This window comes from Eumetopias jubatus, unplaced genomic scaffold (assembly GCF_037043125.1).
Source record: "Eumetopias jubatus isolate StellerSeaLion01/CBP00866 unplaced genomic scaffold, mEumJub1_p1.0 scaffold_14, whole genome shotgun sequence".
Classification (NCBI taxonomy): Eukaryota; Metazoa; Chordata; class Mammalia; order Carnivora; family Otariidae; genus Eumetopias; species Eumetopias jubatus.
Genome location: NW_028274820.1, coordinates 66,530,556 through 66,548,609, shown reverse-complemented (window position 1 = coordinate 66,548,609; position 18,054 = coordinate 66,530,556). Strand labels below are relative to the sequence as shown.

The window sequence follows — 18,054 nt, the reverse complement described above, 5'->3', positions numbered from 1 at the left end:
ATTTTGTGCTCCGCGGATCTAGCACTTGCCAGAAGCGGCCGGCGGAGGCCCCTCCCCCGCCGTCTATCCTCCCGAATATCGCCTCAGATTCACTTCTCCGCACGCCCTACCTTCCAGTAAGTGGTCGCTTCTCTGTTCAGAGAGTTGTTGCTACTCTCCTGTTCGATCTCCTGTTGAGTTCGTGGGTGTTCAGAATGGTTTGATCCCTATTCAGCTGAATTCCTGAGACCAGACGAAATCTAGGTCTCCTACTCCTCCGCCATCTCGCTCCGCCTTCTCATTTTATCAGTCTTGACCAGTCAAGTTTTACATCTTCCAAATGTGTGTGACATATTTACATTTCTTGACCATTTGAAAATTGATGTGTGGGATATTTTGAATTCTGGACAGTAACCTTTTGCCTATTACATGTATATAACATTTCTTCTAGGATATCAGTTTATAGTTTATTAATGGTTTTTGCTTTATAGAAGTTTAAAATTTCTATACAGTCACAACTATACATTTTCTGTGTTAATTTATTGCTTAGAAACACCCACATCAAAATCATTAAATTATTTCCAAATATTTTCTTTCATATTTTTCATTTTTTGCCAAATAAGAATATATTTAAAGCATACAACACAATGATTTGATATATATATTTAAACACATTATGAAATGATTACCACAATCAAGTCAATTAACACATCTAACACATCCATCACCTCAAAGTTACCTTTCTGTGTTTGAGAACGCTTAAGATCCACAGTCTTAGCAAACTTTATATAATATGGTATTATTAGCTGTAGTCACTATGCTGTACTTTAGTTTCTCAGAACTTTATCTTATAACTAAAAGTTTGTACCCTTTGATGAACATCACCCCTGTTAGCCCCCATTATGTAGCCACAGCAACCATAATTCTATTGTTTCTGAGTGTGACTTTTTTCTCTTTTATAGATTCCACATATAAGTGATACATAAAGTATTTGTATTTCTTTGGCCTATTTCACATAGCATAATGCCCTCCAGGTTTATCCATGTTATCACAAATGGCAGGATTTCCTTCTTTTTTTATGACTGAATAATATTCCATTGCTTATATGTATATACCACATAGTCTATCCATTTGTCCATCAGCAGACACTTATGTTGTTTCTGTATCTTGGCTATTGTGAATAATGCGTCAATGAACATGGAAGTGCAGATATCACTTCAAAATAGGGATTTTGAATTTTTTGGATATATTCCCAAGAGTAGGATAGCTGGATCATATGGTAGTTCTATTTTTAATTTTTTGAGGAACCTCCGTACTGTTTTCCATAATGGCTATACCAGTTTACATTTCCTACCAACTATGCACAAGGGTTCCCTTTTCTCTACATCCTCATCAACATTTGTCTTTTGTCTTTTTGATAATAGCCGTTCTAAAAGGAGTGAGGTGATATCTCATTGTGGTTTTGAATTGCATTTCTTTATTAGTGATATTGAGTACATTTGCATTTTTCCTGTTCTTCTTTGGATAAATGTCTCTTCAAGTCCTTTGCCCATTTTTAAAATCAGATTATTTATTTTTTTTGCCATTGAGTTGTATGAGTTCCTTATTTACTTCAGATATTAACCCCTTATCAGATACAGAGTTTGCACATATTTTCTCCCATTCCATAGGTTGCCTTTTCATTTTGTTGATTGTTTCCTTTGCTGTGCAGAAACTTTTTAGGTGATGTCATCCCACTTGTTTATTTTTGCTTTTGTTGCTGGTGCTTTTGGTGTCAGATTCAAGAAATCATTGCTAAGACCCCTGTCAAAGAACTTTTCCCCTGTTTTTTTTTTTTTTTTTCTCATTGGAGCTTTAAGGTTTGAGGTATTGCTTTTAAGCCTTTTAACCACTTCAGCTTAATCTTTGTGACTGGTGTAAGATAGGAGTTTAATTTCATGGTTTTGCATGTGAATATCCAGTTTTTCAACCATCATTTATTGAAAACACTATCCTTTACCCATTGTGTGTTGGTGCCCCTATCAAAGATGAATTGACCATATATACATGGGTTTATTGTTGTGTTCTCTATTCTGTTCCATTGTTCCATGTGTCCATTTTTATTCTTGTACCATACTGTTTTGATTATTGTAACTTTGTGATATAGTTTGAAATCAGGAAGTGTAATACCTGTAGCTTTGTTCTGCTTTCCCAAGATTTTCTTGGAACTTCAGGGTCTTTTGTGGTTCCATATGAATTTTAGGATTGTTCTTTTTATATCTGTGAAAAATGTCATTGGAATTTTGATAGAGATTGCATCTGAATCTCTAGATTGCTTTGGGTAGTGTGGATATTTTAACATAATGTCTTCCAAACCAAGAACATAGAATATCTTTCTATTTATTTGTGTTGTTTTCAGTTTCTTTCATCAGTGTCTCACAGTTTTCAGTGTAGAGGTCTATCTTTTCCTTGGTGAAATGTATTCCTAACTGCTTTATTGTTTTTGATGCTATTATAAATGAGATTGCTTTCTAAATTATCTGTTCAGATAGTTCACTGTGACTGTGTAGAAATGCAACTGATTTTTGTGTGTTGATTTTGTATTCTACAACTTTATTCATTTATTAGTCTTAACAGTTTTTTGGTGGAGTCTTTAGGGTTTTCTGCATATAAGATCATGTCATATGCAAACACAGATAGTTTTACTTCTACCTTTATTATTTTTTAAATTTCTTTTTCTTGCCTAATTGAATGGATTAGGACTTCCAGTATGATGCTGGAGAGAAATAGTAAGAGTGGGCATCCTTGTCTTGTTCCTGATCTTAGAATAACTTTGAGATTTTTCAACATTGAGTATGAGGTTAACTTTGGGCTTGTCATATATGCCTTTATTATGTTGAGGTACATTCCTTTTGTACCTAATTTGTTAAAAGTTCTTATCATAGAGGGGTTTTGAATTTTGTCAAATGCTTTTTCTATGTCTACTGAGATGATCATATGGTTTTTATCCTTCATTCTTTTAATGTGGCATATCACATTTATTGATTTGTGTATATTGAACTAGCCTAGCATTACAAAGATAAAAATCCCACCTGCTCATGTTACACGATCCTTTTAAGGCAAATCATGTTGAATTTGGTTTCTAGTATTTGTTGAGGTTTTTTGCATCTATGTTCATCAGGAGTATTGGCTTACAATATTCTTTTCTTTTATCATCCTCATCTTACTTCAGTATGAGGGTAATGCTAGCCTTGTAAAATGAGATAGAATATATCCTTTCCTCTTAAATCTGTTGGAAAAATCTGTGAAAGATTAGCATTAATTCTTGTTTAAATGTTTGGTAGAATTCTCTAGTGAAGCCATCTGGTCTTCCACTTTTTTTTGTTTTGAAATTTTTGATTACTGATTCAGTCTTCTTACTAGTTTTTTTAAGATTTTATTTATTTTTGAGAGAGAGAGATAGGGAGAGTGGGCGTGGCAGGGGTGAGGAGCAGAGGGGGAGGGACAGGCCGACCTCACACTGAATGCAGAGCCTGATGCGGGGCTCAATTCCACGACCTGAAATCTTGACCTGAGCCGAAATCAGGAGTCGGACACTTAACCCACTGAGCCACCAGGTGCACCTCCTTACTAGTTTTAAGTCTATTCAGATTTTCTATTTCTTCGTGATTCAGTCTTGGTAGGTTGTATGTTTCTAGGAATATGTCCTTTCTTCAGGGTATCTAGTTGGTGTATAATTTTCATAGAAGTCTCTTATGACCCTTTGTATTTTTGTGGTATCAGTTTTAATGTTCCCTCTTTCATTTATGATTTTATTTATTTAAATCTTTTTTTCTTAGTCTAACTAAAGGCTTATCAATTTTGTTCATCTTTTCCAAAAAACCAGCTCTTAGTTTCATTTATAAATGTTTTCTATTGTTTCTTGTCTCTGTTTCTTTTATTTATCTTATGATCTTTGTTTCTTCTTTCCTTTTACTAATGTTGGGCTTGGTTTGTTGTTCTTCCAGTTCCTTGAAGTGTATAGTTGTTTATTTGAAATCTTTTTTTCTTAATGTAAGCATTTATCACATAAAATCCCCTTTTGGAACTTTTGCTGCATCCTGTAAGTTTTGGTATGTTGTGTTTTTATTTTCATTTGTTTCAAGGTGTTTTTTATTTTCTTTTGATTTCTTTGACCCATCAATTGTTGGGGATTAGATTGTTTAATTTCCATGTATTTGTGAATTTTCTCTCTTTCCTACTATTATTGATTTCTAATGTCATACTGTTGTGGTTAGAAAAGATACTTGATATGATTTCAGTCTTAAATTTGTTGACTTGTTTTGTGACCTAACATAGGATCTATTGTAGAGAATGTTCTGTGTGCACTTGAGGAGAATGTGTATTCTCCTGCTGTTGGATGGAATGCTGTATATTGCATTTTTCATTTTCATTCATTGTATTCTTTACCTCTGGATGTTTCTGGTTCTTTTTTTAATAACTTCTAGCTCACTGTTAAACTTGTTTTATTCATGGATTGTTTTCCTGATTTTACTGTATTGTCTATATTCTCTGTAGTTCACCGATCTTAAAACAATTATTTTGAATCTTTGGCAATTCACAGATCTCTATTTCCGTGTTGTGTTCCTTTGATTGTGTCATACTTCCTTGATCTTTCATGTTTCTTATAGCCTTTCATTGATGTCTTCACATTTGTTGGAGCAATCACCTCTTTCAGACTTTAGGGACTAGTTTTGGTGAGGAAAGACCTTCACTTGCAGGTGGGTGTAAAGAGCCAGCTGGGTAAGGTGTGCTGTTTCCATTCCTGGGGAAAGCTCAGCAGTATAGTGCCTGTGCAACTTTATCAGCTGAGGTTAGCATCAATGAAGACTGCAGGGCTCCTCAATGACCAAGGCTGTGGATATCTGTAACGGTGGTGATCTGTTAGGATCTGCAGTGGTGAAGCTGCTGGGGACCACCTGATCTTCTCCCCATGGAGCATATCATGGCCAAGGGGATTCCCCTTGGCACTGGGTTCATCTTATGGATGCCCTGGTTGTAGTGGTGACAGTGTTGTTTGATACGTGGGTGCCCATGGAGCAACTATGGGGATTGGAATTCATATGCTTGCAGAGCAGTGGCAGCTCTGGGGTCCAGCAGCTCTGGCTAGCCCACAGTAGTGGGGTCCACCATTCAGGGACTGAGGCCCAGGCACTCATGGAGCAGCAATGGCTTTAGGGTGTGGGCCCCTGGCTAGCCCACAGTGGTGACAGTTTGTGGGACATGGGTATGCATCAGGTGGCCACAAAACTGGGAGTCTGGGGTGCAGGCACTCAGAAAGTAACAGCGGGCTTGGGGTTCTGGCTATCTTGCAGCATTAGTTTCACACCTAAGGCACTGGTGTGTGGGGAAGGAAATGCTGGCATACGCAGAGCAGCCGTGTCTCTCTAGCTGACCCGCACGGGGCTTGTGCCCAGGGTTGTTGGGGATGGGCAGCCCAGGTTCCAGAGTGGTGCCCCAGCAGCTCCTATTGGGCAGTAGTGCTGCAGTGTCTCCCTCCCAAGGGTTGCTGGGCACTTTTTTACGTGCAAAACACCTTTACTTTGCCTTCACATTAAGTTGATGGTTTGGTTAATAGGTATTTCTGGGTTTTTTTTCAGCATTTTTTAGGTAATTATTGTTTTCTAGCATTGAACATTATAGATGAGAACTTTTATATAAAGTTTTGCTCTCTGGAAATTTATGGAGTTTGAGATACGCATGTGCATATGTACACATGAGTGTGTGTATTTTGTATGTTTATTAATTCATGGGACATTTTAATCTGAACATTCACATCTTCCTTTATCTCAGAGAATTGTTGGTTCTCTTAATCTTTTGCTTTAGCCTCTCTTTTTTGAACATCTGTTATTGCTCTTTATCAATTTATCTGTTTCATTTGTATGTTTGCAGATTTGGTTGTGCATTCACATTTTAAATTAGCTACTAGATTTATTTGCATCAGCAGTTATTGTCAGGGCCTGTCCTCCCTTGCACACAGCAGCTCACCACAGGGTCCTGTTGTGACCAGTAGATTTCAGGACAGGTAAGAAGCCCCCCGCCCCACCCCCTCCATTGGGCAAGTCAGGGTCAAGCTGCAATGGAGACAGAGTAATTTGGTGATTGTACTGCTTTCCTGACAGGCTCTCCCCTGACCAGCCTTTAAAAAAAAAAATTCTCTGGATCTGTGTGTGCCCTTGAATTTCCTTACCTCTTAGTGTCTTACCTGAACTGTGTTACTTTTCTCTCCAACCCCAAAATCCGTAGTAGAAGAAAGCCTCTGCATATAAAACGAAAGTCTTCCATCTTCTTGATGGAACGATGAACCAGGCAGCCCATACCTCCTGTACGAGTCCAACTTGCAGGCTAAGAGGAGAACTACATCGACACTATTCAGGCTGTGTTCACTGCACAGTGCCTAGAGCTCAGTAGGTTCTTTAGACATATACTTTTGTAGAACTAAAAATATTTATATGCTTTACCCAGTCACTTTTCTTCTAGAAATTTATCCTGAAGAAACACTCAAGGATGCTCAGAGTTTTATGTACAAAGATGTTCATGGTACTTATAGTTGTAAAAAATAAAAGCAACTCAGAAGTCCAGCAGTACTTACATCTAAAGCAGTGTATATACTCTGCGTGGCTGAATATTTCATAGAAATTATTTTTCTTTAAATCCTTCTAGAGGTACAATCTCCAGCAATCAGTAAAACCTATTTTATCTTAACCAGAGCATGGTTTTTTTATATACTTTACATAATCCTATATAAATCATGTAATCATGCCTTTCAAATTGCTATAATTTTTAGTGATATTATCTAATATTTTTTATGTTACTGAGTAGTTTAGAGGGAATCAAATTTTTTAAACTTAACAAATAAATGAAGTTTATATATATGTAATCATAATGGACATTCAGTAAATAGAGAATGTTTTTTATTTCAGAAAACAGCTCCTTGAACATGGTGAGGTAAAACTTTCATTTTAATCTCTGCTGCATTTGTGTATTAATTTCTAGTTCAAGGATAATTTAACAAAGGTATTGCCTTGCTGCAGATGCACTGTCAACAGTGGTTCAGTGGTTCAGCACTGGTAATAAATGCTGATCCTTCCCATGTGTTCATCTTTTTTGAATAGTAGTAAGGATTTCTGAAAAACAGAAGGCTCATTTATGACCACAGAGCATAATTAAATTACTTTTATTTATTCATTTATTCGTTCAACAATAAAAGTGTTAATTCCTAACCCACTGAGCTAGTCAGCTTCAGCCCATCAGGGCAGACATCTGTGGCCCTGTGACTGGTGGCCTTTGGCCACACCCAGACTTGATGGGCAATCTGTTACAATCTTAGAGTGTTACAGGATACAGAAGATGGTATAGCAGTGTTTCTGCCCTCAGATAATTTTTCAACAGAGACATGAAACAAATAAGACAACATTTTATATGGTGCTAAATTATTTTGTGGCATATGAAGAGAAAGCCCAGCAGGGGCTGGAAATATGATTTCCTAAGTAAAAAAGCACTTTGAGTTTTAAGGGAAAGGCCAAATTTACAAGAGAGGGCAACTGAATTTGGACCTGATAAAAACAGCCTATAATGATAACAAATATTTTTAGTAGTTACTATGTGCCATGTACTGTGCTATTTTAATTCTCGTAATATTATTACCATTTTGCAAATCAGAAAATTATGTTAATTAGAAGAAAGTAGCTGTTAACAGAGACAAACACTAATATTTCAATGACTTAACTCAGTAAAGTTTGATTCTTTGCTCACATAAAGTTGAAACCAGGAGTTCCTGGTTAGTGGGTGGCCCTACCAACAAGCAGTGATTGAGGAACCCAGACTCCTTCCATTTATAGCTCGGCCATCTGCAGTGTGAGGCTTCTGAGGTCGATGTGCTTGTCTGCGTCACGTCAGCAAAGGAGAAAGAACAGGGAAGACGCTGCCCTGGAGGATTGATGTGCTTGTCTACATCAAGGCAGCAAGGGAGAAAGAACAGGGAAGATAATGCACTAGAGCTTTTGTAAGGGCTGGGCCTGGAAATGGAAATGTAAGCTTCCTGCCCTCAGCCAGACCTCAGGCACATGGCCACACCTGACTGCAGGGAGCTGGGAAATGGAGTCTAGCTACATGTCTAAGATGAAAAGCAAAGAGGTCTTGGCCACGGAATAGAGACCTACGGAAATTAAATAACTTTCCTCAAGTCTGCCACTAATTTGTAGTAAAGCTTGCATTTGAACACTAACAGCCCACTTCCAGTGCCTTCAAAGTAGTAGTCAGAACTTACAGCTTCCTACGTGCAGGGCTTTTGGGGAAGTGATTTACATACAGTTATAATTTCATTCACACAACAACCCGTTGAGGTAAGAACAGTTATTCTGTATATTTTACAGGTGAAAGAAAACTATGGCATGGAGAAGTTGAGTAACTTAGGGTCACAAAGCTGAAGGGACCTTAGCTCTGTGGAACCAAGGCCTATGAACCTAGGCCATGTGGCAGCAGAGTCCCTGCTGTTAATCGTTCTCCACATGCTACCACCTAATGTGAACTGTACTTACGCACATCAGTCCTGTCACATTGCCCAGTTTTACTTAACAGTGCACATTCATACTTTATATTTTATCATATGGTATTTAAAACCCGCTCCTTTTTATTTTTTTAAACCCACTGCTTTTTTTTCTCATTTAACTTTATTTATTTAAAAAAATTTTTTATTATGTTAATCACCATGCAGTACATCATTAGTTTTTCATGTAGTGTTCCATGATTCATTGTTTGCGTGTAACACCCAGTGTTCCCACTGCTTTTTAGAAACACAGTATTCCTTATTTTCTGCCTTCTTTTCTCACATTAATTTTGCTTTCTTATTGTCTTTCATTTCTCCATTTATCCTTATTTTGCCCATCTTAATCTTTTATGTTAATTCTGCATACTAATCAGTTCAGTCTTTATTATGTGCTTATTATACACCAGGTCCCTGCTTTTGTGGAATTTAATGTGTAGTGGAGGAAGACAAAGTGAACAGATAATTATATGTACCTTGACAAAGGAAATAGGTAGAAAAGTAGTACAGAAAAAATGATTAAATTTGTGTGAAGGAGATGGGGTAGTTAGGGACAGATTTTTTTTTTTTAATGACCTTAAAGGAGGAATTTACCAAGGTCAAAGCATGTGCATGTACAAAGAAGGCATAAGGTAGTACGTTACGTTCAGAGCTACAGACAAATCAGGATTGCTGATGCATAGAAAATGCAAGAAGTAGCAGAAAATGACACAGGTTCAGACTGCGATGACTTTATATGCAAAGAAGCTGAACACTATCCTGGACTTTGTTGTTAAGCAAGAGATTAGGTATAATCAGATCTGAGTTGTAGATATATATTTGTCCTGTTGGCCATAAAGAGGATGGTTTTTTAAAAGGTAATCAGAATTTGGGGGAAGAGTTACTTCTTTTAAAAAATGGATTGAGTGATACATGTTGGGGTGTCTGTACACTTCTATGTTCTCAGACTAATAGAACCATGTGGTTGAATACTTTATTGTCTGGAGAGGAAGCATAGTGTAGTGGTTAAAGAAGCAGACTTGGGAGTTGGTTGGCCCCAGATCCCTGTTCTTCCACTTCCTGGCCGTGTGATCATAGCCAGGTTACATTACATCTTTTTGGGAACAACCAAAACAACAGTAATAACAATAGTTATCTCATATGGTGGCTGTGGGATTAAATGGGTTATATGTAAGAGAGTTACAGTACTGCCTAATGTTAAGTTAATCACTGTGTACATGCCCACTTTTAAACTCGTGTACCTTCTGGACCAAGACCTCTGGCGCTCCAGTTAATACTCTGCCTTCTGTTAACTGTGCCAGTGAAGGGTATCTCTGCCATGTTTTCAAGACACCTCCACAACTGTGGTGGAAGGTAGTTTTGACACGGACAGTCTGCCATTTGGACTGGCCTTCTCATTTAGTCTTTGTTTTCTTTATGCTTGGGAGCTGCTACCTCACACTTTACCCAGTTGGGCTCACTTATATCAAGGATGGATAGTGAATAGTTTCCTGAGCTTCTCTTCTTTCCTTGCTTCCAGCCTCTAAAAGATATTGTGAGGATTTTCTTAGTAATTTTTATGTGGAAAGAGGTACTAACAAATTGAGGGTAGGGTAGTAAAGGATTTTGGACTGTGCTTTTTGACTGTAGCCCTCTGTCTTCTACTTAGTAGTTAAAAAGAAAACTATTTGATAGAATAGGAGATAAAATAACTATGGCAAGAGAGGTCCATGGAAAGTCAGTAGCCTGTGAGTAGAGTGGTTAGAGCATGTGGATAACAATAGAAAACAAACATAAGTGGTGCCATTTGGAATGGTCGTTCTGTGTCATTCCTGCACAAAAAAAAAAAAAAAAAATGCAGGGAAGATAAGGAAATGGTGGGGATCTTTCAGATCTCCATATGAAAACAGTCTTTTCAGCCTTTAGATAATAGAGGAAAGTCAAGAAGAATTACTCCTTTGGATTTAATTCTCGTCATATGAGCAGTTGGTGCTAAAGTAGAATTGATGGAAAAAGAGTACAAGTGATTGGATTTCAGAGAGATGATGATAGTCTCATCTTGTGGCTCAGGATAACCCAAGGAAGGCATGTTGGGAGAAGTCAGATGTACGCTTTCATAAATTAGAACCACATCTATGGTAGTCTGTTTCTAGATGCCACATTTTAACAAAACATGGGCAATCTGTACCATGTCCAGAGCAAGGCATCCAGAATTATGACACCACAGAACTAATGATCTAAGTTTCTGAATATTTAGCTTAAAAATAGAAAGCTTTCTAAGAGTGAAGGTGGGATTAGTGCAAAGTCATGAGTACAGCATTTGGATAATAGAGAACTGTCATGTGCAAATGGGTTAGACTAATTTTGTGCAGTTGCAGAGGTGTGGAAATTATGGGGAGACATTGGTTCAGTCTTAGGGAAGATTTTCTAACATTTACAGCTATCCATAATTATAATAGGCACTTCTATGGCATATTCTTTTTCAGGAATTAGTGAATAACCAGTTCATAGATTTACAGAAGAGATCCCCTGCTTTGGATAGATGATTAAAGAAGATGGCCCATGTAATCTACCAGTCTGTGATTTAATGGTCCTAACCAAAAAGACCTATTTAGGTGTGAAGTGTGTTGTTTTTTTGTTCCCTCCACAACATGTCCCCGACTTTGTCCAAGGAGGAGTTTGACTAAAGAAAAATGAAGGATTGATTTTGAAATAAATCTTCCACATCCCAACTTTGGATTCAAGAATTATGAAAAAATTAAATTCCATTTTCAAACATATTTACTTAAAAAGGAAAAACACAGCTTTGCATTCTGTTTTAAACATAAATCAGATATTTCTAATTCTAAAATAACATGTGTTTAAAAAGTGTTAGAAAATTCAGGAAAATCACCATTCAGGAAATAATCTCTATTAACTTTTTAGGTACATATTTTTGTAGCCTTCTCCACCCCACACATGCATGTATATATACACATAGATGGTTTTCACAAAATTGATAATTTTGTATGTACATAATTATACACATTGAAAACTTTCCATGCCATTAAATAATCTACTAACATGTAATCTTTTAATGGCTGTATGCATGTGGGAAATGTGGTAATTTACTTACTCCTCTATATTGGTCACATAGGTTGTTACTATTTTTGCTGCTAAAAATTCACTTCAGTGATCATCTTTGTACAGGCATTTTTTTGGTCTTGATTATTCCCTTAAATTAGAATGGAAATTTAAGTCAAAAGAGTTGGCTCTTTTGTAGCATCTTGATAAATAATGCTAAATTACAGAAATGTACCAATTATTTTAGTGTATGTTTCAAGGCGTCTTCTCTAACATTCAGTATTAATATTTGTCCATTTTATAGATGAAAATATCTTATTATCTTTAATGTTTGAGTATTAGCAAGTTAGAACATATTTAGTTAATATGTATTAAATTTTGGTTGCATTAATTCTTTGTCTATTTTTCTTGTGAAGAATTGGTTGATATTTTATGAATATGTCTGTTAGAAAAGTTTTGTCTGAAACCTTTGCTCGGTGGAACCCCATCTTAATAAAATGGGTGTCCTACTCATCAGTACAAATATTTATATATATAATTCCATTACTTTAAAAATAATCTAGATTATGTTTTTCTACAGTTTTTATTGCTGACTGAATGATATGCAAATTTGTGAAGCATTCCATATTTGTATGTCTCTGTGGCTCACTTCCTCACCTTGTGAGGGTCCTGTTCAAATGCCACCTCTTCATTGAGGCTCTCCCTGATTGTCCTACTTGCAATTGCAACTTCTCCCGCCTGGAACTTCATACCACACCCTGCACTCTCAGTCCCCTTTCCCTGTTCCACTTTCTTCACTGCCTTTACCACTTTCTAAGAGACTATATAATGGATTCATTTACTTGCCATGACTATTTTTGTCTTTCCTTACTAAATGTTCTAAAATGTAAGCTTCACAAGGGCAGAAATTGCTAACAGTTGTTTTGTTCACTCTTGTATCCAAAGCCCCCAGAACAGTAGGTGGCATATAATACACATTTGCTAAATCTTTGTTGAATGAATGAGTAAATATTACCAGACTTATTACTAAATTAAAAGATCCTTGTCCTAATGAATGATAATAGTTTTAATATATATTATTAATTTGAAAATATAATTTTGTTTTGTTTTTACAGCTGATTTTTCACACATTGCAACTGTTAGCATTCACTGTCCTTGCCGTTTTAATCATGAGGCTGAAGTTGTTTTTAACACCTCACATGTGTGTTATGGCTTCCTTGATATGCTCTCGACGGGTAATGTATTCATTTTTGTGTCACTACACTATAGTAACTATAGCAACAGCACTGTAGTTACCACGGCTTTGCTGAGTAATCCAAAATATACAAACACTTGGTTTAAATGATTTAAAAGGTTATTTCATGATCAATTATGAATAATAAAAGCAATTTCCAGTAGCTTTGAAAATTATTCCTAGATTTTAACTGATACTCTTATGATAAGTGAGAAGGTACACTTTCCCCTATGTTAGTATTCTATCCACAGACATAGGCCTTTGGAGTTCAGGTCTGGGCAAGAATTTCTTGGCCCACCCCAACCATCCTCAAGTGTTCTTCTAATGCTAGAGTAGATGCAGGGTAATTGCTCTAGTATTGTCCTGTTTGGCTCAGAGAACCCCTAGGAAAAGTTGTCAGTTCCGGCATTCTCTTACCATTGCTATACAAAAGAGCTAGACAAAGAAGCTAGAATTTGGGGACCAATATACTTCTAGAAACACCTTACTTAGTTTTGATGAAAAGAGTCTTGTGTTAGAATATCATAATGTTCATTTTCCTGATAGGAATATATGTGTTACTGCTAGTGGGGTTTCCATAGTTATTTTAGATGTCCATTAAAGCCAGATATTACAGGATTTAGCTCTAGGATGTTTCACATTTTTGTGATTTGCTAACCTTAATCCTTGTTAGTAAATCAGTACTAGAAGGATGAGGTGTGCTTCTTCCTTTAGTCTTTTGAGGATAAAGAAAGTTCCATTTTTACTAGGCCCTATAATTCCAAAATATGTACTATTTTTAAACAATAGGTGACCACAGTTATATTATATTATTAGTGCATTGAAGTATCAAATGATAATCCACCTTGGTTTAAGTAGCAAGGTAAGAGTTCATTATTGGCCTTATAGCACTCTTGATATAAGAATTAAAAATAAATGGTTTCTTTCATTTCAGCTCTTTGGATGGCTTTTTTGCAGAGTTCACTTTGAGAATGTTATCTTTGGCATTCTAACAGTGATGTCAATACAAGGTTGTGCAAACCTCCATAATCAATGGAGCATAATAGGAGACTTTAATAATTTGCCTCAGGAAGAACTGATACAATGGATCAAATATAATACCAGACCAGGTATGTAGCTCTTTAGTTCTGTGTATAGCTAGGTATTTATGGAAATGTAGAAACAGACACATGCAGTCATTTATTTACTCACAGATTTTGAGCATGCTAATTGCAGTGTCCACCGAGTCAAACCTTTTCAAAAAATAATTTTGTGCCCTCTTTAGATGCCTCCTAGATAATTGTCAAGAATTTTAATTAACATGAGGAATTAATGATTGTTCATAGTTATGTACTGTAATGCTGAGATCATTATCGTATTTTAACCCTAACAATGACAAATCTTCAATAACAAAATTTCACACCTGTGAACAGACCACTGGAGAAGATACTTTTGACCATGGGGAGGTCAACAATGCCCTTTCTATAACTTCAGTCAGTGCTCTCTCATCTAACTCTGTAAAACCATTTGCACACAAGACGAGTTAAAACCTCAGATACTCTATTTTCTTCACTAAATCATTTCAAAGAGATGAGTATAAATTCTACTTGTAAATACTCCAAAATATCATTTTAGCTTACCTTTTTTTCTTCCTGTCTTTATCCAAAACCACTTGAAGCAGATATTTATTTCATTTTTTAAAAAATCTTTCCAGAGAATAAGTATATTCTACAGTATTTTCTATAAGTAATCCATAATCTTGTCCAAGACTATTTTTGAAATTTAGTAATTTTCTGTGGCACAAGTTCTTCACTGTGGCTTATTTAAATTTATCCTGTGACTCCTTGGGGGTGATTTCCTCATTTGCTTATTTGATAGTCACCATTTTATTAATTAGCCATTGTTAAGGTAAACTTTTATAAGCCTCAACTCAGATATCAGGTTTTCAGAAGTGACAGTTCCTCATCACTTACAGCTGCCAGACCAGTTTAATCAGAATTTTAAAATTAATCCTCTGGTGAATTTTTCCCTATAGGAGTATAAGGCGTGGGTGCTCCCTTTACTCTCCCTTACCCCTTACCAGTTATTTTTTCCAAACTTTATGAGGTACCTACTTTTAGAATCTTTTCTTGCTTCTGTCTTTGTTCCAGTGTGTTTGTCTTGGGTTCCTGGCAGAGAGGGCCTACATTTGGCAACTTATCCTAAGACAACTCCCACAAACTCCTCCTACTTCAGTTTTAGACACCTCTTCTTCGATTTTCTTATAAATCTTTTTCATCCTTCTACTATGACTTCCCTCGTGGTTACCACATGTTTATTAAAAGCCACATGATGGGGTCTGGTGGCTCAGTTGGTTAAGTGTCTGTCTTCCGCTCAGGTCATGATCCCAGGGTCCTGGGATTGAGTCCCATGTTGGGCTCCTGGCTCTACGGGGAGCCTGCTTCTCCCTCTGCTCCTGCCCCTACTTGTGTGCGCGCTCTCTCTCTCTCTCTCTCGCTCTCAAAAATAAAATAAAATAAATTTAATTAAAAAAAATAAAAGCAGCATGATGTTCTTTAGTATGGGTGAGACTAATGCTTGTGTTCAGGTCCCCCATGCAGGGTTGTATAGTTTGTGTACTGCATAAGGGTGCTCAGTTGAGAGGACAAGGGGAAACTGAAATCCAGCCCATGGTCTACTTACCAAGTCATGTATTAGTGAGGCTCTGTCAAGTCAAAAGGATATACATTTTCTAATACATTTGGTAGAGTGTATGTGGAGACTTCAGTAAACATAGGAAAGTATCCTATTCTTTCCCCATCTTGTTCATATTTATCTCACCATCAAGAGTGAAGACTGTGCAGAGTATTTCTCCCCTTCTCTCTGCCATAGATGGTTTCTCTTCAGTGAGTCCTGCTTTTGCTGGACAGACCCACATACTTTCTTCCTGATAACTGTGTCCCTGGGCTTTGGGTCCCTCTAACCCACATTTTCTCAGCCTTGGCACTATTGACATTTAGGGACTAGCCTGTGCATTGAAGAATATTTAGCAGCATCCCTTCCCTCAACCCACAAGTTGCCAACAGCTCCTCTCTCCCCCACAGTGTGCCAATCAAAAATGTCTCCAGAAATTGACCATATATATCCCTAGGAAATAAAATCACGTCTGGTTGAGAACCACTGCACTAGCCTAAGAGCTTTTCATCATTAATTACTGAACCTTGTGATAGTAAATACATATTTCTATACTGATTGGCTTACATATCTTCAAATTTCAATCATATGTAAAGATTTTCATTTGAAGTTACATTTAGAATACTTAATTTGCAAGTAGACATTCAGTTATTTATGGTAGATCTGAATGACATGCCTTGTTCTTATTTGTAATTTTCCTATGCTGACTAGAAATGATAATGACCTGGGTGTCTGGGTGGCTCAGATGTTTGGGCATCTGCCTTCGGCTCAGGTCCTGATCCCAGGCTTCTGGGATCGAGTCCCACATCGGGCTCCCTGCTCCTTGGGAGCCTGCTTCTCTCTCTCTCTCTCTGTCTCTCATGAATAAATAAATAAAATCTTTTAAAAAATGATAATGACCTTCAAAACTATATAATAATTTATTATAGAGAAGTGCCAGAGGGTAAGTAAACATTTTTGTCTTCCAAGATACTACACAGTTTCACCATAAAAGATGTAGCATTAGACTTGCCCTTTGTAACAGTCTCTCAGTTCTTGGCATTTTAAATTATTAGAACAAGATATGAAGTTTTATAATTCTTTCTGGTCATATGTGTTTTTGTAGTATTGTCTTTTACATTGAGCTTGAACATGGCAGGAAGTTGTACTGAAGTGGCTGAGGGTCGGTTCTGGTGCCGCCTAGGTGTGTAGTCTTGGACAAGTCACTTACTTTGTTGGCTCTCAGTTTCCTTATTTACAAAGTAAGAGTAACATAGAACCCACTTCATAAAGCTGTGCAAATTAAATTGTTTAATCCTAGTATACTTATTTAACACAGTTCCTGGCACAGAGATAACAGAAGCCAGCTGTCATAGTAGACAATATTGAACAAAGAAAAAGAATAATGCCAATGGTGGTTATTTAAATGTATTTCATCTTTCTTAATTTGAGTTCAAATATTATAGATAAGTAATGATCTTTGGTTTTCTTTAAAATATGTCACTAAGGAATATATCCTTGTTTTTCAGATGCTGTTTTTGCAGGTGCCATGCCTACGATGGCCAGTGTCAAGCTGTCTACTCTTCACCCCATTGTGAATCACCCACATTACGAGGATGCAGACTTGAGGTTGGCAACTGATTGAATATTTCAACCAGACATGCTTACAACTTATATTGACTCCTAAGAATGGCAAAAAATTTACATATGCACACACACACTCTCATCTTCATATTCATGCTGGAAGTTTAAAAATATATAATAACCTTCCAGAAATCGTAATTTGTACCTTTCGACTCTAAAGGAAGCTTAATAAACCTCTGAAAAATGAAAAAAAAAGAGCTAGTTTTTCTCAAAGTGCAAATGTCACGTATTTATGATGAAGCTGTGTATGTCTGTTTGTTCCAGTAGAACTGCTGAGTACTAGTACTAGGAGATGGGATGGATCTGGCCCAGGGCCATAGTTTGCCGGCCCCTGCTCTGAACCCCACAAGCCCCTCCCCTGATTTAAGAAACCATTATCTATCTTACTTGTGGCCTATAACTAACATTTTCTAACAGAAAAAGTACATGACATTAGCTATATTACATGCTTTTATGAAAATTTAGGGTGTGTTTTGCTAGCTAGTTATGAGAACTCTGGTTTTCATTGAGGTATGCAAGCTTTGTTTTCTTTAAATACCTTTAAAATTATTTTAATCATTTTAGTCATTGTCAGGGTAATCTTTTCCTGTTAATGCATCTTTGGCCTATTATTAGAGGTAAAATTTTAAATCATTTAAAGCTTTATATCTGGTTTTGGACATTGAACATCTTATATGTTTGAAATTTTAAGAAATGGCCAGTGCTGGGTGGGGGTTAGGGGCACTGGGTGACGGATGTTAAGGAGGGCACGTGATGTACTGAGCACTGGGTGTTATATGCAGCGGATGAATAACTGAACTCTACATCTGAAACAAATGATACACTATATGTTAACTAATTGAACTTAAATAAAATAAGTTAAAGAAAAGAAATATCCAATGCATAACTGGTAATTATTCAGGATTTCATAAAAACTCGTATTTAGGACCAACTTGTCAGCTGTACCGTACTTTGGTGACTA

At 36.7% G+C, this 18,054-nt stretch overlaps 1 protein-coding gene across 1 annotated transcript in view; it reads left to right on the top strand.

Moving 5' to 3' along the window:
• DPY19L2 (dpy-19 like 2) overlaps positions 1 to 18,054 on the top strand; it is a 96,700-nt gene that overhangs the window by 70,811 nt on the left and 7,835 nt on the right. Inside the window, exons 17-20 of the mRNA XM_028093899.2 lie at positions 6,921 to 6,945; positions 12,700 to 12,819; positions 13,753 to 13,927; positions 16,979 to 17,078. Coding sequence (XP_027949700.2) covers positions 6,921 to 6,945; positions 12,700 to 12,819; positions 13,753 to 13,927; positions 16,979 to 17,078 — 420 coding nt within the window. The remainder of the gene's footprint in view (positions 1 to 6,920; positions 6,946 to 12,699; positions 12,820 to 13,752; positions 13,928 to 16,978; positions 17,079 to 18,054) is intronic.